This window comes from Glycine soja, chromosome 20 (genome assembly GCF_004193775.1).
Source record: "Glycine soja cultivar W05 chromosome 20, ASM419377v2, whole genome shotgun sequence".
Lineage (NCBI taxonomy): Eukaryota > Viridiplantae > Streptophyta > Magnoliopsida > Fabales > Fabaceae > Glycine > Glycine soja.
Genome location: NC_041021.1, coordinates 49906530 through 49929533, shown reverse-complemented (window position 1 = coordinate 49929533; position 23004 = coordinate 49906530). Strand labels below are relative to the sequence as shown.

General features: G+C 32.1%; 2 protein-coding genes across 2 annotated transcripts; one reads left to right on the top strand and one right to left on the bottom strand.

The window, feature by feature from the left end:
• Positions 1-1296: 1296 nt before the first annotated feature.
• Positions 1297-8115, bottom strand: LOC114403385 (respiratory burst oxidase homolog protein B-like). The gene is made up of 12 exons (XM_028366323.1): positions 7082-8115; positions 6602-6761; positions 5555-5603; positions 5194-5307; positions 3844-4272; positions 3177-3563; positions 2970-3065; positions 2762-2877; positions 2550-2652; positions 2363-2436; positions 1760-2265; positions 1297-1652 (listed from the first exon to the last, which is right to left on the bottom strand). Exons 1-12 carry the CDS (start codon positions 7605-7607, stop codon positions 1543-1545), a joined length of 2670 nt encoding a protein of 889 aa, XP_028222124.1. The 5' UTR covers positions 7608-8115; the 3' UTR covers positions 1297-1542.
• A 10591-nt stretch (positions 8116-18706) lies between these two features.
• LOC114402393 (formin-like protein 11) lies at positions 18707-22667 on the top strand. The gene is made up of 4 exons (XM_028364941.1): positions 18707-20606; positions 20704-20894; positions 21239-21474; positions 21774-22667. The coding sequence occupies exons 1-4, from the start codon at positions 19096-19098 to the stop codon at positions 22512-22514; spliced, it is 2679 nt and encodes an 892-aa protein (XP_028220742.1). The 5' UTR covers positions 18707-19095; the 3' UTR covers positions 22515-22667.
• Positions 22668-23004: the final 337 nt, after the last annotated feature.

Sequence of the window (23004 nt, the reverse complement as noted above, 5' to 3'; positions counted from 1 at the left end):
AAAACCGTGTTGTTACATTGTGCACTTTGTTCAGACACGTGAGGTTTCTTCAGGGTCTCTTTTATCTGCAAAAACCAACCAAAATCAGTTAGTTTTCTGGTTTTTTTAACCTTATGTTGTAACACTATGAATCTGTTTTATTTTTTTAAGTGTAAAGCCACAAGAAAATCACACCTTTTTTGTTGTTGCGTAACTCACTTTCTTTGCAATACTAGAATTATTTCTAGATGCAGATGCAGAATCAGTTTTCTTTGAAACAGGGTTTGATTTTTTTTATTTATTTTTTGTGTAAAGGGATCATTAAAGAATGAAAATGAAAGTGAAATACATAATAGCTTCTTACTCAGAATGGTATAGATTTTACCTTGTTTGGTTTTGTTTGGCCAGCATGTGTTGGCAGATTAATCACTGCATCAATTTCCATTATCACCTTCAGTTTACCCTTATTGTGTTCCATTTGGTTCAAGTTGAACATGACTTTGTTGTTCTTTATTGGGTGGTCCCTCACCTTCATTTGCTTCATTGCCGTTTTTGGATGTCTCTTTAGCAACAGCTTCGTTAATTCCTTGGCTTTTGATTCAGGCCATAACTCCGCATGCTTCCCAGCTTTAGTCAATCTCCTAATCAACGTCTCGCTGTTAACGTTCCCCGTTACTACCACTTTGTGTTGCCTCAAATCAATGTCTATGTTGTTAACCCCTGGATCAAGGACTGTGGTTTTGTTCTGAATTCTGAAGATGGTTACGTTATTACGCCTTGAAGAATTTTCTGGACTTTCCTTTTGCAGCCTTCTCAGCACAAGGGTCTGGGAGAGAGACAGAAGCGTAACATAAAGCACTGGAACAATCAATGTTTTACCTTGCTTGCCAGAGCTTCTGCTTCTACTTCCCTTATTTCATCCGCATTGCCTTAATTTCCTTCCAGTACGTAAAGATTTCAAGATGGAAGTGGTATGCGGGTGATGATTTCTAGCTGCTAGCTGCGGACTGCGGGGTTTCTTGCTTTTCTTTCCTTTTATCTTTTCCTATTTTTGTTTTTATTAAAAGAGCTTATGCGAATGTATGACAGTAAAGTTCATATATTGGTTAATTACAGAACTGAAAAGTTAGAAGAAAATAAGAATTTCGTAAGAGAAAAAAAATGCATAGTAATATATTTTTTGTTACTCGCAATGACATGGTCACTCCAAGTATTTTCTTTAGGGACAATAGAATATATCACCGGAATTCTAGCTACTAGTTGTTTCTCTGTTTGTGGATACCTGCGTTCTTCAAAAACAAATATAATTTACTGTTATTAAAATAAACTATGAACCTTGATATATTACAAAACATTTACAATAATCATTTGAACTGATAGAATGAAAGCGTACAACATATCACGACTTCACATTACTTGAAAGTAACTACAATTTTTTTATACATGTAAGTTCCATGTATCAAATGCAGCTAGCTATATACCACCCCCTACAACAAAAAATGATCCAACAATATATAACTACAGTTGCCAAAAATAATAATAAATAAACTAAGAGAAAAGAATCTAAAAATTTTCTTTGTGAAAATCAAACTTGGTGCTGGTTTTCCTAGAAAAGTCTAGAGAAAGCCTTTTCAGTTCCCCAACCAATCCATGCGCCCCACAGTAAAAAACACCTGAAAATAGTACAGCAGAATGAAAATTAGCTAAGTAATTAGTATCTATGTATGTGTAAATTTCAGCAATATCAAATTGGGAGCAAAAACAATCAATTCATACTTACCAACTCTTTGGTCAGGGTGTTTGATGGCTGCATGTTTAAAGACATTGCGCCAGTTGGGTCTTGCAAAATGGGTCTTGACCCTTGTTCCTGAAACTATATCCACACCATTTTTGGCATGGTGAAGAGACTGGAGCATAGTGATCAAAGCTGACCTAGCATCTCCTTCTTCATACACACTTGTGCAATAGTTGTGAAGCTCAATGACTCCTTCCTTGTCATTCTCTTCCACCTCATTCATCACCCCTTTAAACCATTCAAAGGAACCTTCCTCACGCGTAACCCAGTAGAAATAAGCTCGCTTGGTGGCAAAAGGTTTTCTCTTGTTGTCCTTTTCCACCGCTCCTTCTTCTACGTCTTTATGTTGCTTGATGTTGTTTAGCACGTCTTTGAGTATGCTAATCAAAGGGGTGGCACCAATTCCTAGCCCCACCAGAAGGATTACTTCATAATTTTTGTAGTCTTGTGCTGGAGCTCCATAAGGTCCATCGATTAGTAGCCTGGGCATCCTGCAATTTATTTTAATTTCACAAGAATTAGAAATTGGTCTTTTGTCAATTTTAGTTTCACATTTCTCTTTTTGATCATACAATTAAAATTACATGCCTTGGTTTGTTGTTGCCTTGTAGCATATCAGCTCGTAGAAGACCGCTTTGACCGTCACTTGCTGGTTGACATGCCTGCATGAATATTGATATAGTAATTAATAAGAATTTATTTCATGAACAACAACAATTTTAATTCTCCATATAAGATGAACAGACTACAGAGTGTTATGTGGTGCAAAATTCACCTTGGCGAAAACACCCTTTAACTGTGATGTCCAGTCACCCAAAGTTCGAATGTGAACACTTAAGTAGTCATCTCCAGGAGCTGATGTAATAGAAAAGGGATGCCTGCAGATACATACCAATACCACAAAATTAAATTAACATTGTTCACGATCACCGTCCTCGTATTAACAGTTATATAAGAAAAAAGAATGAACTTAAGTTAGGTGCATACCATTCAAATGGGGATACATCTGAACAGTTAACGTATATATACTGGCCACTAGAGTACTTAAATCCATGTGGTTTAGACACATGCAATGCTAGCACATTTCCTGGGTACACAGCAACCTGAAACATTTATGGTTAAAATTTCATTTAGTGACACTGACACCACAATTGATGTTAAAACAGAGGAGTGAAGTTGTTTAAAATGTATGTACCTTGAGAATCCTCACAGATTTGTAGCCAGACCTAAAAGCACGAAGTAGCCTTTCGCATCCGTATAGTATCATGGGAACGGCGAGATACATCCACGTCTGGTGTGTAACCAAAGAAATTCATCAATAAACAAGTTTTTTTTTTTTTTGCAAGAAAAAGGAACAGAGAATAAAGGTGCATGCTATGTTTGAGTGAGACCATGCACGTACCGTTTTCTTGTACCATTTCTTGCTGAGGTATAGGAAGTATCCGTGAATGATGAAAAGCACGTAGACGATGACAAAAAGGTGGTGGGAGTACCAAAAGGCATTGAAACCAGTGAGCTTCTTAAGGGGTTTGGGGAGTTTTAGCCTGTTCCTTCGGAACCATGGTTGAGCCAAAATGAAGGCTATAGCCATAAGCACCACCATCACCACCCCGGTCCATCCCTCAGTCCCTTTCACAAACCACCAATAATTGTTGGGCCTCTCATCCCCAAAAAATTGTTTCATGGGTTTGTATTCTACGTCTGTGGCATGTAACAATCTAGGGAAGTCACACGTCAGATGTGAAATCGCATGCAATCCAACCCCAATTGCAATGCCAAAGGCCACCACCTATAAAAATGTTCAAGTTAGTGATAGTAGTTCAATTTAATCAAAAAGTAATGTAATAGTATAGTTTGTTTGAGAAATGCTAGCTAGTACCAAACTCTAACACACTTTTTTTTTATACTAAAGTTAAAGATTTATTGAAAATCATGTAATTTTGCGAGTATGAATATTTGGTGAGTTTGGCTCATGATTTTATAATTTTTAATAAATTTTAAACAAAAGTGAAAAGTGTGTTAGCAGAAGTCTCACTTTGTTTATGTATTAATTGGGGGTCTAATTATACCTTGTGAAAGTTGATGTTGTCATCAAAGGGAATGATTGCTCCTAGTTTGGTCCTGCTCCTGAGCCAAGTGATGGTGTTCCTACAAACAGGCAACAAGATCAAGGCCATGTTGAACTTGGTTGTTTCAGCGCCACCCTTGGCCACTGTGACACAGTAGCCCATGACATGGAACACTGCACGGTGCTTGTATTGGATGAACTTCCAAGTGAAAAGACCAGCGCAAATGGAAAGCCACAGGGCTATGACCCATAGGCGTTTCCAATTGTCCTGCACGAAGTATGCTAGTGCCCGAAAGCCCCGTTTGATGGGGTTGTACTCCTTTGTAGGGACTAGTTTCTGGCTCAGCATTTGGCTCAGTATCCTGCTATCGGTGGTTATGTTGGTTGATTGTGCTGGGGCTTGCAGAAGAAGCATTTCCAAGTTGTATAACTGCATGAGACCATACATTTACTTTAGGGAACATTTTTCATAATAATTGAGCTTAATTAAAAGGACATAAACTTAAGTAGTTGCCACAAGTTTTTAGTAAGAACTAAATATTTTAGTTTAGGTACGTAGGGACGTAACTACTAACTTATCAAAACTATATCCAGTCAAAAAAATTAAATAAAAGTACAAAACTAAGTTCATGATATATATTTACTAACTCAAAATATGAGGCTTTTAAGTCACGTGGGGTTATTCTATGAATATTAAGTAATTACTATTAGTTTGATCATATTATTAGTTAGTGTTGATTAACTATTCCTATAAAACAAGATTCTTGAAGTCTCAAAAAATTGATGATAAGAAGATTATTTTTAAGAGTAAAACCATAATCTCGTCAACTCAGAGAGGATAAAGTATTCTAGTTCTGGTCATTCAATTTAATAGTTTTTATCATATTATCATAGTTGGTGTGAACCAAGATTTAGAGAATAGTTATAGGTTCAAGTATTGTTAATAATTTCTTCACATAACCGAAACATTCATCAATAAAAAATTGCAGCCTTTTTCACTTAGGCTGGTCCAGTTTTAATGAGGCCTCAGCCTGTTAGGAATTGGACGATGAAATGGGCTGCACCCAGAGAATGTGCTAAATGGCCGACCGTAAACACGCGTCCTCCATTGGGTGCAAAAAAATGTCAGCAAAAGAAAAGCAACATGAATTGACCGGAAACAAAGAAATCAAAAGAAAAGGCACCGAATGCTAATGGCCAATGATGCAGCATACCTACCAAGCATATAGGAATATAAATACAATGAAAAAAAATTAAACATATAAACACCATCATCAAACCACTTATGAGGGCATTTTTCTAACTTATTATCTTAATTTGTTTTGACTTTATCCATGTGTAAAATACAAACCTCAATGTATCCAAGGTTGTCCGGATCCAGCTCCTCCATGATAAGGGCAGCATATTCCTCTGCACGATCTTTTAATTTTGACAGCTTATTGGCTGAAGCGCTTAAGGTGATGATCTGCAAAATGAATCATACAGCAATGCTCATGTCTCCACAAGTCTCCAATTAATAAAACAAGCACTCTAACACATTGAAAATTATAATTTTAATTTGAAGACATTAGGCATTTTTGGTCTAAGGGTCGCTCAGTCAGTAATAATTGGGCCTTTTCCTTCTCTTTTTAAGTTCAAGAATCAGGATTTGAGTATCACTGTACATCAAATAATAATAAACGTAAATTTTTAATTTGATGATAAACTCTTACCTCTTTTACTTCTTCTTCATTAATTCGTCCATCAGCATCTTTGTCCACCCTGACATGAGTTAGATTTATAAGTAACCAAAAGTGCATGTATACCTAATCAATTAAGATGCGATATTTCTTATATTTTTCTTTAAAATGTTATTTTATTGTGACTGACAAATGCATACGTAACTCCTCAAATATATAGCTGCTGCTTCCATTTATATTTTTCTTTAGTCAACCAACCTAACCATCGATCAGTTAATACATTACTGTTTTTATTTTTATTCGTTCATGTGTCGCTATTTTACTCCTACTTTGTTCATGGGAAAGTTGAATATATAGTGAGTAAAATAATTCGAACAAAAAAAAAGTTTCATGGCGCTAATGATATATATAGAAAAATTGTATGAACTATATATTCATCCAATTGAAAAAAAAAAGTATTGACGTCACTTCAAATAATATGCATGCTTTTAATTTTCTAAGGAAGATTAAAGAAAACAATTATAAGCAAATACAAAATAACTTTTTTATTTATAGTTTAATTAAATGCAAAACAGTTGCATGGGATCAGCATTCTTGTATCGCTATTCACTATACTCATCATAAGACTTTCTTGTCAAACCCTGATACTTTTTAATCAAATAATTAATAAACAGTATTATATATACGACAAATGATTTCACATGCAGATTCCTCGAAACGCGGTTTCGAAGTCTTTTATAGAAAAATTTATAAACGAACTCCACACAGTCCGTAACGATTTTCTATCATCATTTGAAAACTGAAGACAATATAAATAGACATTAGTCCAACATAAAAATATTTCTATATCTACATGTTGAAGCCAACAAAACAACCCGTCTCTTTCATATGCTGCCTAATTAAATTAGACAAATGATATAATCTGTTCTGGCATGCATATCCTGATTAAGTAATTTTTAAATACAAAACAATGAGCTGTGTTGTATTATTTGTCAGATATATTTATAAAATGAGCTTCCTGATGAAAATGAAATTGCAATTAACTAAATAAATAAAAGATGCTGATCAATGAAGTCTTACATGTCAAAAAAGGTCTGAAGCCTCGAGTCAAAGCTCTGATCTGTAATTTGCTCCCAAAATTCACGCAGCTGATCCTTCGTTATGGAAGCTGATGTTATCCCCCGACGACGAGCCAATGCATCGAATAACTCTCCGGCAAACTCCTTCGACTCGGTCATCCCTAATTGTCATCATCATTAATTTCCACCAAAATTAGCTCTATCTAAGAAAAGTTTCTTGATGCAAAATAAAAAACTACGAGTTTAGTATATACTCAGATTATATTCTCAAACAATTAAAAATATTTTTTTTATAATTTCCATAATGTTTTTTATAGTTAGAGTTTCTTAATATGGGTAGAGTTATAAGGTTGGGTTGAGAGAACATGGAGTTTTAAATAAAAATTAATAAATTAATAACTAATATTAATATTTGTGGATAAAAAAATTGATAATATATAAGAGTGTATTGAAATTAAAATGTTTTTTTTTATATATATACCTATGCACTGACTAAAGCGAGTCTTGGGGAGCTTTGCATCAATGGCCAACTCATCGAAGCGCTTCTCAACCTGTGACCAACCTTCAGTGCCTGCTTTGGTCATGAACTTGAGGCCACGAAGGGCGCGCGCAGCACCGGATTTGCTGCGGTCAACCCTATCGAAAGCTTTGTTAGATGTCATGCGCTTCAGTTCCCGCGACACCTGTCTGAGGCGGTCGGAGAACGACGACGGCCGCATCTCGAGGCGGCTGGCGAGGAACGCCGTCTCGGAGTCGCCGCCGCGGATGTTCTGAACCGAAACGGCGTCGTCGCGGACGTCCAGCGTGATCTCCACCATCTCCTCGTCGTCCTTGAACCTCGCGCTTTTGTTCTTGCTGCTGTTCCTTTTGTTGGAAGACACCAAAGGCCCGCTCAAAGGCCCGCTAAGAGGCCCGCTTAGTGGCCCGCTGAAGCCCACTTGCTTGCTTCGGCTTCCCGTGCTCTCCGTCTCCGACCATGACTCGTGTTGGTTTTCGTGAATCTCCATTTTGCTACTCTAATTCTCTTCACAGCTCCCAACCTATGTTGATATATATTCTTGTAATTTTGTAATTGATGATCAAGAAATTAAAATGAGAAACTCTATGGTATTGAATGGGGAGAGTGGGAGTTATAAGTTATAACCCAATGATTTGTGCTATTTTTATTTTTTTTCTTTTTCAACTAGAAATGTAATGAAGGCTTGGGCGGAGAGGGTTTGTGGCCATGCTGAGAAATTGGAGTGAAGGGGAAAGTGTGTGTATATATAATGCAAAGAAGAGAGAGAGAGAGAGAGAGAGAGAGAGTGGTGGGTAAGTGGCTAGGTTGGTTAAGGATGAAAATTGATATATAAAATGGGAGTAAATGAGAGGTGGGATATGTAAGTCAAATAAATGGGGAGGTGAATCAAGGGGCGCATATGGATATTGTTGAGATGGTAAACTGTTTTGGGCGTGTTAGTTGACAAAGACACGGAGGGGAGAGTTGTTGGGATTCAAAGGCCTTCTCCTTGTGTTCAAACTGCAAAGTTCAAACCATATCGTATATACAGTACCTTCTTTTTTTACGTGTAGAAACAACTAAGAAGGTGCATTTGGTTCTCATTTTGTCCCTACAAACAGAAAGGAAGCACAAAAATTCCACTTTCAAGTGCCTAGAACACTAAGTGGTTACAATATTAAAAGCCAATGACATATGAGTTTGTTACTTCTGCTTATATCATCTTCCACGTCTGTAAGTTCTATTTAACGTTTTAATTAACTACACTACTGATCAGGAATTTTGTGACCGAAGAATTTCATATAGCATGAGGATACACCAGATATCAGACATGTCTGAACGTTCGAGTTTGTCGTTAAATAATTACTATTAACAATACTACAGTAAGAATAATGATATATAGATATCTATATATCACAAAACATCGATCTGTTTAACATTTTTTCGTGTAAAATTTTTTATAAGAGGAATTTAACAGTTCTATTATAACAAAGTCTATATTTTCAAATAATTCTCATTGAATAATTCTAATATAATAAGCAAAGGTTAATAAAATTTAATTAGCTTGAGATTGCATTCAACTAAAGTTTATCATTTGGTACGGGAATTTTTGCATTACTTTGACCGATAGAAACTGTTACTCGTTGGACCGAATATTACGTCTATTTTATACATGTATATCTAATATTTCAACGATTGAACGTCTACTTTTCCATGCGCAGCAAGGCACCCTAAATTAAATTATTTTATTTACAGTGAATATGTTTGATAGTTACATGTATGAATTAATATTCATAATTACTATGCTGTTTGGGAAAAAGTTTGACGTACAAAAATCTATTCAAAATTTTGAGAGAAAAAAAAAGAGATAAATGTAGACACATAAACATGACATCATAATGATTGTAAGTAATAACTATCATAGTATATAGTAACACTAATGATAATAATAGTAATAACAATATCATGATGAAGGCTGACGGGATGGTGATTAATTGGAGGTGATATAAATAAAGATGATGATATAAGAAATATTTATAATTAAATTTTAATTTTAATCATCTAGGACTAATTTTTAATTTTGATTGGAAGTTATTAATTTGTACTCATTATAATATATAGTTTGAACTATTGTGATGTGCTTTACACTCTAATGCAAGATTGTCATAGCAGTCACAAGTTACAAAATTCAGTATAATTCCTTGTATTCAATTCAATACTAATAGGCCTAGAACCAAACCTTACCCACCACAAAATTGTTTAATTAGGTCAATCTTGATGCACACCCTAGCAAAGCTACCTCGTCGGATATATAATGTGTTATTGTCACAATTATAAGTTTCCCCACAGTTGATCTTAATTAAGACTAATTGGATGTTATCGTCATAATATAATTTTATATGATTCTATCCTAAGAAACAAATCCAAACCAATGTCTTGTCGATGTTAACTACTAAGATAAACTCATGTGTCCATGCTTGCTCCGGGTAATAATCGTTGAAATTCATCCATGGGCCATCATCCATTGCCATCCCCTGATCATCTTCATTGTCAAATTTTACCATAAAGTAATTATTTCTTATGTCCATGATCTCAAAATCGCAACAAGCTTTCATATTTTGGCCAACCATTCTCGTATGGTATGACAACAAATATTTTTCCCCAATAGTTTGACAAGTAGGGAATTCTGTCAAAGAATGTTAAAACCCCTTAAAAATTGAGTATGCATTATGCACCATTTATTTCAAAGGATTGTCATCTTCATACTCAATTCTTGAAAGATTTTCCCTGAATATATCTACCTTTGGTCTACAGAATGTCATTAATTTTTTCTCCTAACCATGCATATCTTTGAAGTAAACCCTTAATTGTATGCTAATGTTGTCGTTAGGTGGTTCATTTTCGGAGTTAGCAAGAGAAAACAAAATCCTAAATTTTTTTTATGTCTTTAATTTATATATGTTTAATAAATCAAAATTAACAATGATGAAGACAATTACTGTATCTTTAATTTACTTTTATTGATGATATTTTATTTAAAACTTAAAATATTCTTACAACGTACGAGAAACTTGCGAGTAGAGTTTATATTGTCAAAAGCGGTTGAATTTTTGTGTATGCACTTTTACTTAAAATATAGTTTTAAATTTAAATTACTTCAAATAAGATTTTATATAGGTTTAAAATTTATATTTTCCTTAAATTAATTATGAATGTTGCTCTCATAATTTAAAATATTTTTATCTTTTAATCTTTTTTCCTGAATTTAAAGTATCCGTCCAACATCAATACGAAACATAATAATATCTAACATGGAAAAAGGCTTTATTCTGGTATCTAAAAAAAAGCTTTATTCGGCCAAATCAGCTAAAGACAATAAATGGATAGGTATATATTTCACAACAAAGACGACCAACACGAAATTAAAGTGGTGTAACTCAAAGATTGTATATCTCTCCCCTCTCAAAATAAATCTGAATATTTACTCCATCCAAAAGATAATGAAAACATAGCAAGAAATCACAAAAGAACTTGTAAAAACCATTCAAACAAGTAAAAATAAAAGGGCTAAAGAAAAATTGAATATATATATATATATATATATATATATATATATATATATATATATATATATGTATGACTTAAAATAAGCTAAACATGATAAGAAATTAATATATACCTCAAATCTATTATTAAACAGATATGGCCAAAAATATAAAGAACAAGTCAATAGGAGGTTGTTTTTCAAAATAAAAACATGACAATCCTACCCCTGCAAAAAAGTAGTAGAGAAACGTAACTCAATATTTCAGAATAAATTTTAGTTTTGGTCGATTACGAATATGGGGAGTAAAAGACAAGTGGAATTAATGTAAAAAAAAAAAAAAGTAACTTGAAGGAAAAAACGTAAAAGAGGTTGCTTAATCGAGTGTTCCATTCAATAGAATCGAAAAATTAGACGCAATATTTGGCACTTGCTCTTGCTGCATTATCTGGATTGGGCATGTGAAAATGTATTGGTACATGGTTTCCCCATTCACACACGTCCCTTAACCATTTTTAACACTTGGTCCAAATTGAAGTCAAGGATAACCTCGGGCAAGTGGTGTATAAACTGTAAAACTCAAGCTGGATAAATTGATGATTAATGATGACTTGAGAAAAATGAACTATACGCCCTATTAACTATAAATTATATTTCACTACTATTAGACTAAAAATATATTTCTAAGTTTGATAAAATCTTGACTTTAATATCCACATTTGGCTTTATCTGCGACTTATATATCGTTGAACGGATTGATTAATTGGCAATTTAAATTTGACTTCAGGGCACCACGCACCAGAGACAGAATTGCACCATCGTGTCGCTGACCGAGATCGATAAAAAGTCAGATTTCTTTGACTTTCTTGTTGAGTGATAAGGAAATAGTTTTTGGGTTGATTTCGATATTCATTTTTGATGATGAGCACCAGACGACAAAAAGGTTAGAAGATATATATTTAAAATATTTATTATAGTGATTTTATTAATATATTTTCATATTTAAATTTGAGTTCATATTATTGAATGAAATTACTTTTACTTTTTACATGCCTTATTGTCTTATCCTATATTAAATATTTTTTATTTTTAAAATATTATTACTTAATTTTACTTTTAAATCTTAATATCTTATCTAAAATATAAATATATTTTTATAGATAAACTGGAATACTATATTATTATAATCTTAATTTTAATTGGTTTTTAATTTTTTAAATTTTGACACATTATATCATGAATAAAAAGAGAATTTCTATGGTGCCCCCAATAATTTGGAGTTTTAATACTGTTAACTTTTTAACCAATCAAATTACATTTTATATTCTCATTAATTATTTTTTTCAAATTAGTCATTGATTATTATTTTTCGGCGTATACTTTTCGAAATTCAACATTTTCTGCCCCTTGAACTATTCGTAGTTAAATTATTTGTTTTTCATAAAACAACAACCTTTTTGTTTCATTACAATTTGTCCTAAACAGAACATAACATTGCAAGAGTATGAAACATGAATCACTCGCATTTGGGGTTGTACTGAATGGATGTTGTCTAAATTCAATGGAGTTAGCATGAAATAAAGGAAATACTAGACACTAATGTTGTAAGCCGTAGCGAAACACAATTTGCATGAGTGTGTTTATACTTTACATGATCTTTGATGGATCTCAATATAAAGGGCAAAGATATGTTTCACTTACTCGGTTGGAATTTGAAGGCTTTACACTTTATATTTCAGGAATTAGACGATTCTAAAAATGACGACCACTAATGGCCACTTCAAAGAGGCGGTGTAAAAGCGCGTTAAAACGGTCAAAATCAAAACGACTGCGTGCGTCACACAAACAACACGATGAATTTGATTTTAGATTTAATAATTTAATATGCCCACCCTTTTCTTGAGATTACGAAAATGATTTTAAATTATTCTACAATATTTTCTATTCATCTTCTTATTTTAATGATAAATGTTGAATGTGTTTTATATTTTAAAACATTGAATACACTGTCTTATTATTTAAAACTTTATTTATAAGATAGTTGATTAATATAAAAGTACACTGTTTTATTATTTAAAATTAAAAAAAAATATACTACTACTCAATTTTAAAAAACTAACAACTCATTCTATTAGATATATTTTTTTTATAATTCATTGAATTGATTAGAAATGCCCTGCTAAAAAAATATTAAATTTCTAATTAAGAAAGTGAGAAGAGTGAAAGTTGCATTTTCAAGTTAGAGACTAATATATACTAATAAGGATATTAATTCAGTTACTAACATTATATTTTGTTAACAATTTGTACAATTTTTTAAAATTACTCTTAAAATTTTTGGGACCTATCATCTATTTTTCACCTAATTATTTTTTATATAATTAATGTGTGAAGAGAAAATAGTGATTATGTAATTTATCTAATTAATTTGTGATCGGTCATCGTCGCTGGTCCTAAAAAGGATACAAGGGACTTTTGCTTTTAATTTACAACAGTTATTGTTTATCGAGTTAAAAATTGTAAAGTAATTAAGAATGTTTTATTTAAAAAAAAATAGCACAAGTGACAATTTAGAGGAAGTCTTATAAAATGTGATGTTTAAATATATATATATATATATATATTGATATGGTATCTTTATATTACTTCACAAATGTGGAATTCAGCACAAGATTATTGTTAATAAAAGGGGAGAACAGCTGGTATGAGTGGCATCTACGTCGAGAGATTTTTATACTTTGTAGCATACCTTAAAACTCAAATGCTAACGCCTTTATGACGTGTGCATCTAATAAATAGTTAAATACAATTGCATTGACTGTATTTCCCTTTAATGACGTTCGCATCACGCACATTTGTAATTCTTCATGATGAACATGTATATGGCAAATGATACACACACACACACATATATATATATATGATCTTATATGACAGATTAATTATTCATTTTTCTAAAAAAATGTTAAAGAAAATTATTTTAATAAATATTAATGTAATTAATTATATCTAATTTAAATGGATATTAATTATATATGGTAAGTTAATTACTTACAACCAATTTCAAGATTTCAAAATGGATTCAATTCTAATTTAAATATATAATTGATTAATCATATATTAATTCATATAATAAATTCATTAATAACAAGATATTAATACATTCTATTTTTTTTATCTAATTAAAACTTCAAATTTGTTTTTCTCTCACAATAATTTTTTTCTGTAATAATAATAATAATTATAATAAATAAATCTAATAAAATATCTATTAGTTTGATAGAATTGTATTTTATGAATTGATTAGCCTAATTACACGTGTACATGTTTAATATTTAATCTCAAATCTATTCGTGTTTATGATTTTTTAAAGGTGATTTAGTGTTTATAATTAGATAATAAAATTTTCAAAATTTATAAAATTTTATTTTTAATTACATGTTTTATGTAATCCATTGTATTATTCTATTGCCTTACATAATGTTTTTTTTTCAATATTATACAATATTATTTATAATTATGATATTTTTTATTATTGTAAACATACTATTGCAATTAATAACAATATATATTACTCTAAATATTACTAATTGATTACGAGTGAATAAACCAATAACAATCATCTTATAATATATTTAAATGATTCTATTAAATTTTATCATTATTTCTAATAAATTGAATTTACTGGTTATAATTATTTTGTATAAATGATAATTAACTTTAACATATTTGATTAATTAATTTAAGACAGAAGTTATATTTTGACAAAGATTGATAATCTACAAAATCATTAGATATTTCATATTAATAATACAGTTATAAAAAAAAACTAAATCATCTTCTTCTTTTAAATAAAGTTTAAAGGGAGCATAAAACATCGTCAAAGTGAAAAATATCTTATACTTAGGACAATACTCCAATAATAATGTTTTTTAAAACATGTGTACATAAAATATATTTAAATATTTATTAATTATAAATAATTAATAATATATTAAAACTTAAAATATAAAAAAAATATTCTTATAAGTTATAAGATGTGAATATAATATCTGTCTAAGATATGAGATACTAGTGTTAATAATAAGTATTTTTACATACAGTAGTTGTTCAAATTTACATTTCATATTTAAAATTTAAATATGATAATCATTCATAGGTATTATTTGTTTTTTATTAAAAAAATAATTTATTTTGGAAATTCACAAATATTATTGTATATCTGGTTTTCAATATATATATATTGAACATGCAGTATGCAGTAAAGAATTGCATACTTAAGTGACGATACGAATTAAGACCTCCCTGCACTTTCTAGAAAGGCATATATAACAGTTGGGGACAAATCATTTGTTTTTAAAAGGATAACAATTCAAACAAATCTCTATAAAAAAATCGAACAAAACAAAGTGATTTGCAGAGATTAGAATTGAATTTTGAGATATTTACAAAAGATAAAAAATATATTCAGGCAATGATTAGGATATATGTAGGATGTAGCAATGTTGAGTTGGATTGTCATTAAATAACTCAACACTTAAATGGAATTCACCTATCAATAAAGATCAAACTCATTTACTTTAAAAAAATCAGGGATTCAAACCAACCAACAAGTTTTTAGAGACTTTTTTTTAAGAAAAAAAAAACTAAGAGATGAATTTGTATTAAAAAAACAACACTGCAGCACAAGTTGTGCCTCAGTAACGTTACGGAGTTTTTAGAGACAAACATTAAATTTCAAAATATTTACAATGATCCGGACTAATTTTATTTAAACTTACTCTGTAATATCTTTTTAAAACTAGGTGCGAGTGTTAAAACTAAATAATGAATGAATTTTACACAATTTTACTCTTACAAGAGTGTATAGCTTAAAAGGATAATAGGAGAGGAATAATCCTTTATATATTGTTTCATTAAGAGGACAAAAGAGAAGAGAAAAACAACAATCTCCCAATTGGTTTGGGAAAGGAAGGCAGGGGAAATAAAATTAACTTACTATTGCACCTCTATATAATACAGAGAGTTCTAAGGATTGAAACATAAAGATGGTAGTTGTCAATGTACTCTCATTTTTTCAAGAATTTAATAGTCATTTACAGCTAGTGCAAAAAAATGTATATATTGTTAACCAATTGAAAATTATTATTAATTTGTTTTTTAAATTAGCTATTATAAAAACTAAAAAAAATCATTATATATTAATTATGACATGCAATTAAATGACAATATAAAAATTTACATTTTCAGTGCATATTTTTTTTTTAAAAAAAATCCATTTTCTTTTCTCTCACAATAAAAACTAACCAATATTAAATTGAATAAAAAATTAGAATAATTTTTTTAAGAAGTTATAACTTAAATTTTCTAAAAATATATTAAAGATATAACTTATTATTATTGAAAATTTTATTCTTAAAAATAAGTAGCCATATATTAAAAAAAAATCCTATGTATGCAAATCGTTAACACATTCACTTATTTTTAAAATCAGCTATTTAATAATTTGACTTATAATTTAGGTTCATGCTAAAAAGTATGCATTAGCAATCATATTGCCTATTTTAAGGCCCATTCCTTAGTTTTAATTAGATCTTAATACACTTTCTCTAAGGAAACGGGGGAAAACTGTAGTGGGTCACTGGAAAAAAATATAAAAGTACAAACTAGTGGAGGCTAAATACTTCAATTAAGAAGAAGACCAGGACGAAGGATCAGGAAGCATAGTGCGTGCTAAAACAGAAATAATTTACTAATTCCTCTGGCTCTTATATAAATTCATTTCTGACAGAATTTTGCATTGGATTCTTTTTTCATATTTTGTTTCCCTCCTTTTGCTTCGTCTCCTTGCTCCTTGTCCTGAATACTATGCCTATACATATACGATTTTCTTTATTCTTGGCCTTCAATTATGTATCATTTTAACCTTCACCGCATTATGGGCCCTGATTCCTCCCTTCACTTCCCTTTCTGATATCATTTGAATCTAGTCCTGCTTTAGTCCATTCACATTATTTTGCATATACATATATGGAATAGATCAAAGTGACATACTAAATAAATAGCTTTTGTTTTTGTCTAGTCTATGTTCAATTTACTTAAATTGAAGGCTAATGAACTAATTCTCGGATTAAATAATAAAACAGAAAATAATACATATATCAACAATGTAAAGAGTTTGTACACCAATAATTAATTTTAAAAAATTGTGATGTATAATATATATATATTTTTTTACTTTTATAATAACTACTTTAAAATCCATCTAAGATTTCTGATTTTAGTTGATTTTACATTGTCATCTTATAGAAATTAAACTCATAATAAAAATAATTGAACAAAATGGAAATTATAAAAACCTAAAAATGTTTAACATAAGATTAACGAAAAATTATTAATAAAATATGCACGAATTAAATAAATAGTAAAAATCTAAAGAGAGAACTTCATTTGCATCACTCAATTATCAAATAAAGCATAAATATTTAAATATTAACAAAGAGGTTGATATATAATCGAATACAAAATAGTAATTATTCAAGATACTAAATTAAATGATAAAAATATTAAGTAATAATTTATATGTCAAAAAAGTTATTAATTCACGTGCTGACCTATTAACTTACCCTTACACATATTACTTGCGAGTTAAATAGATCAAAATAAACAAGTCTATGTTTAATGGACCAATATTTTAATCAGTGCATGATAACTCACTTAGTCTAGGTTAAATCACCGATTAATACTGATTGATACAAGTGATACAATATTTAAATTTTCATCTTGATTATAAAATAAATTATATTAAAAGAGAAATATTTATTTTATATAAACTCATAATTTTTGACAAAAATTAATGATCTACACCATTAATGTGATCAAGTTCCTACCACTTACGGGCAAAGAAAATTCCATTTGCCATCTCTGGATTAAATTGCAAATTTACAGCAAAAAGAGAAGTACTAAATACTGATGCTCATGAGTCGTGAGAAAAGATTGTGGCGCTGTCACTAATACTAATATAAAAAAGCTTGTAGGCTTGAGAGGAAGAATTTTCATAATGTATAATTGCGTAATAAGAATCAAACTTTAATCATCTTGCATCTACCTCAATCTCACAACTAGAATGTAACAAGAAGAATAACTAAGTTTATACCCAGACACATATGATTAATTTACCTTGTTGAACGCTACAGCGTCAGCAACAAAAATGACGGGAATGGGACACGTATAGCAGATTTTGCAAGCAGCTGTCAAGACCACAGCATTCTCCGTGGTTAAATCAGACATGTATACTCGTATGACCGTCTCAAGTAATTTACGTGAGGACAACGTAGGCTAAATCGTTCTATTAAATTAAATATAATATAATTATTATTATTATTATTATCAGCATCCTTCCAACAAACAAATCCTGGATACCTATTTTCAACAAGAACACATTTGAGACTGAATAATCAGTTCAAATTAAATCTTGTGGGATGAAGATTAGTAGTCTCTGTAACATCTCATTATTAATCAATCAACATCTTGCTTTAGCCGTTGATGCCTGTCTTCACGTGATATGGCGAGAAAAAGTTTCTGAGCGTAATTAGCATATTTAATTAGGTGAATCTAAACGTTGTATATTTATTATAGTACAATAAACCTCATATAAAATTCCTAAATTTCAATCACAGACACACAAAAGTCTGAATCATTAAATTGATCTATTTAAAACATACAGATTTCTCTAAAAATTTATCGAATTTGTCCCCACCTAACGGATCCCTGTTGTTTATTTATTTATAATAATAATGGGGTTGGAGAAATCGTATAGAATCGCCCCATAGCGTTAGGCAAGGCCAACAAAACAGGACCCCATTATCTACTTTTACATGGTCTTGATTAGGTGACTTTTTTATTTTTAGCTGCTAAAAAGTTTTATCCAAACTTCAATTTCTCAAGAGACTATGCTTTTTAATGAATTCTCAACTTATGGCTAAAAAGGAAGGGGGATCTTAAAGTGTTTTAATCACAACGAGCGGGAGAAAAGCCCAATAACTTTGCTTTTTTCTGACAAAACAACCTAAAAAAGCAGATAAGACAAAAGAATTAAGTCAAAGTGGAAGGAGGGAAAGGCTTTGCCAGTGTTATGCTATGCATTAACAGTGGTGCTTGTTTTGTAGGGTAGAAATGTAGAATTGATTATGGTGAGAAGAGATAAGAGTGTATGAACAGGGAAGTAAAGAAGGACCAGCACAGCCACAACTGCCAGGTTCAGGGGTTCCTTGGAGTAGCATTAAAGACACTTTTCCCGATCTTCCCTCACACATCACCACCCAAATGACAAGTCTTGAAAAACCAATGCAACAACAAAAAGGAAAGAAAGCTAACTACTTTTTTTATAAGAGGAAAACTGCATTGATGTCTTGATGACTTTTAGTTGGAAGAAGAACAAAAAACAAAAGAAATGGGTTGTGGTTCTGAGCATTTTATCATGATCTTCAACATCACCCTCTTGATGCTTCTATCATCACAAAGCACCCACATTTTGACTGTGGCTGGTTCTCTATTCAATGCAGTGGGAAGCTTCCAAGTTCATGGCCTACCCGAGATGTATTTCATTGAAGAGAATGATGAAAAGCAAGTTAAGAAAATCTCAGGAATAGATGAGAATGAAGAGAAGCAAGCTTTGATACTGGAAAAGTTTAGATCCTTGCTTGGACTCAAGAGCTTCCACACCAAAGTTCCATTCAATGGTGATTTGGAGTTTCTCTCTCCTTCACCTTCTCCATCACCTATCATTGAAGAAACTCAGGCTCCTTCTCCTTCTCCTCTTCCACACGTGCCCCATCATTCCCATCACCATCCACCACATCATAAGAATCTACCACTTCACCAAACTCATCATGAAGATAGAGGCAGGGCTAAGAGAATACTAATAGCTGTTCTTGTATCTGCTGGGGTTGCTACATTGCTTGGTGCTTGTGGCTTATTCTGGGTGTGGAGAAAATTCTCAAATCACACAAAGAAACCCAAAAGAACAATGCCACTATATAATAGCAAGAGCAAAGGAAGTGGAGGTGGTTATCAAAGTTCATCAAGCAAGGTGAGTTTAAACTCAGGACTAGATCTCTTTTATCTTAATGCCTTAGGCGAGGACATAGAGCAACACTCTTGCAGCTTGAAAAAGACTCGCAAGGATGGTTTAGAATATGATAATGTTAGTGGTTCTTCCGCGAAGGAAATAGCATCTGTTCATGAAGATGCAGAATCAGTGGAAGGTGAACTTGAATCTGGTGGAGGCAACTCTTCTTCTGGGGATAAAATTATCCCTGAAGATTGCCATTCATCAGACAATGAAAGTTTTCATTCCTTTGTTAATGATTCACACTCCAATGCCTCAGCTTGTAGTCTTAGTGACAAAAACTCTCTGTCCCGTCAAAATTCAACTTCTTTACCAAACCAATTTCCTAGTTCTCCACATAACTCAATGTCAAATATACAACTTCACCATTCACCAAATATTCCAAAAACATTCACTTCCCCTCCGCCTCCTCCTCCACCACCACCGCCTCCACCATTGCGAATGCCATTATTTTCTTTGCATTCCCTTACTTCTTCATCTAGACTCTCCTCTCATTCCCCACTTTCTTTGACATCTAATAATTTATCATCTCCGGTAAATTCAGACACTTCTTCTGGTTCAAATCAAAGTCCAGAAAAGGAGTTGCCTTCTCCACATGGACCTTACCCTACACAATCTCCTCCCAACATTCCCCCACCACCATGTCCACCTCCATTTCTTAAAGGCAATAGTGCCAAAACCCCACCTCCTCCACCTTCTCAACTCCCTCAATTTACCCCTCTTGGTAAAGATGGTGCACCATTGCCAAAACTCAAACCACTTCACTGGGACAAAGTAAGAGCTGCACCAAACCGCACAATGGTTTGGGACAAGCTAAGATCAAGCTCATTCGAGTAAGTTCAACTTCATTAGTAATCAATAGCAATACTATTTTTCATTTTATTTTCTTGAAAAGTTTAAGCAATTTAGCATATTATGAATTTGATTCAGGTTGGATGAGGAAATGATCGAGTCTCTATTTGGTTACAATTTGCAAAATTCAATTAAGAATGACGAAACAAAGAGTAAAACACCGTCTCCAGGCAAGCATGTACTTGAGCCAAAACGCCTGCAGAACATAACTATACTCTCGAAAGCTCTGAATGCGACAGCTGAGCATGTCTGCGAGGCCTTAATGCAAGGTAAAGTAAAACTACTCAATTATGAAATTATGCCTCAAAAGAGGGTCCCCTTCACGAGGTAATATTATTGTTTAAAATTGTTCCTAACTCCAAAGTGCATCTTGTCATAAGTATATATATGTGGTGGAAATTAATAATACAAAATGATAACTGTCCCATACTAACGAAATAAAGTATTATCTTACTCAAGTAATAATTAAAATAATGTAACAATTATTTGTGATTGCACACCGACTTTTATTTATTTAGCATCAGAGTGTTCATGTGCATTTATACCATATGCTGAAGAAAATTGATGGTCAAATTAATATTGTCGAAGATCTTACTAATATCTTGAAAACCAGGGAAGGGGTTGTCGTTGCCCCAACTAGAGGCACTAGTGAAAATGGTACCCACCAAGGAAGAAGAGTCCAAGCTCTTCAATTATAAAGGTGACATCAATGAATTGGGGTCCGCCGAAAGGTTCGTGAGGGCAATGCTCGATGTGCCATTTGCCTTTCAAAGAGTAGAAGGCATGCTTTTCAGAGAGACATTTGACGATGAAGTAGTTCACCTCAAGAACTCATTTTCAATGCTTGAGGTAGCCATCAAGGCCATAACTTAGATACATTTTATTACATGCTTTTTTATTCTATTCTACAATCAAAATTAGGATTTTGTCTCGATAATCTGTATATATAACAAATGTTTGCAATTAAAAGGTTAACATAGATTACTAAAACTGAAACTCCAACTTTGATTAGAGAATAGCAACAAAGCACTTTAAAGAAGAGTATATAGTATAAGTTTTGTTTTACCAAACCAAAAATCTTTTCACCCCATTGAAAGCAAAAGAACGCTTTATGAACTCTCACATTGTCTTTTGCCCTATTACTATAGGAAGCATGCAAGGAACTAAGATCAAGCAGGCTCTTCTTGAAGTTACTAGAAGCAGTGCTCAAAACGGGAAACCGAATGAACGTTGGAACAATCAGAGGAGGTGCTAGAGCATTTAAACTTGATGCACTTCTCAAGCTTGCAGATGTTAAGGGAACTGATGGTAAAACCACGTTGCTCCATTTTGTTGTTCAGGAGATTGTTCGTTCGGAAGGAATAAGAGTTTCAGATAGCATTATGGGGAAAATCAGCCAAAGAAGTAAGAACAGAACGGAGGAAGAGAAGGAAGAAGATTACAAAAGGATGGGATTAGAACTTGTTTCTGGTCTCAGCACTGAGTTATACAACGTGAAAAAAACAGCCACCATTGACTTGGACGTTCTTGCAAGCTCTGTGTCAACCCTATCAGAAGGAATGAAAAAGCTGCAACATCTAGTGGAGAAGGAGTTGCTTAAAAATGAAAGGAGCATGAACTTTGTGCAGTGTATGAAGTCATTCCTTAACTATGCTGATGGAAACTTGAAGGAGTTGCGAGGAGATGAGGATAGAGTGTTGGCACGTGTGAAAGAAATTACGGAGTATTTTCATGGGGATGTGAGCAAAGAAGATGGAAACCCTCTTAGGATATTTGTGATTGTGAGAGATTTTCTGGGGATGTTAGATAATGTGTGTAAAGAACTTAGAAGGTCTAAAGCTCCACGTAGCCCGAACCCTCTTGCTATGCTCCCTTTAGATAGATCATAGACTAGAATTAAACACTGCCTTGTGTGTTCATAGGAATTGAAATTTTTTAAACCAACCGAGTGTAACTTTATTTTGATTTTTGTGGAGTTTTGGAGCATTTGGATTTTGTATTCTCTGACTTTGCTAATCATATGGAACTTCGATTGATTAAAACTTTTCATCTTTACAATTTAAAACAAGTGTTCCAAACACAAATTTTGATTCTTTGTTGGAGTACAGTGCAAATATAAGTCTCACATTGGATATAGGAATCATAAGGGGAGTAACACATAAAGAAATATAACATCCATCCTAAGATTTTGAGTTAAAATATATTATTAAATTTATTGTGTGATTGTTTATGTTTCATTAAAAATAAGTGTTGTCCCAACATTTTTTTTCTTTCCAGACTATAGTTCTTTTATTCATGGAAGACTGAAAAGGAAAAAAGATTAAAAAAAATCTCCTCCTTTTTTTTTCATAAAAATGAAAAAAAAAACCAACAAAATAA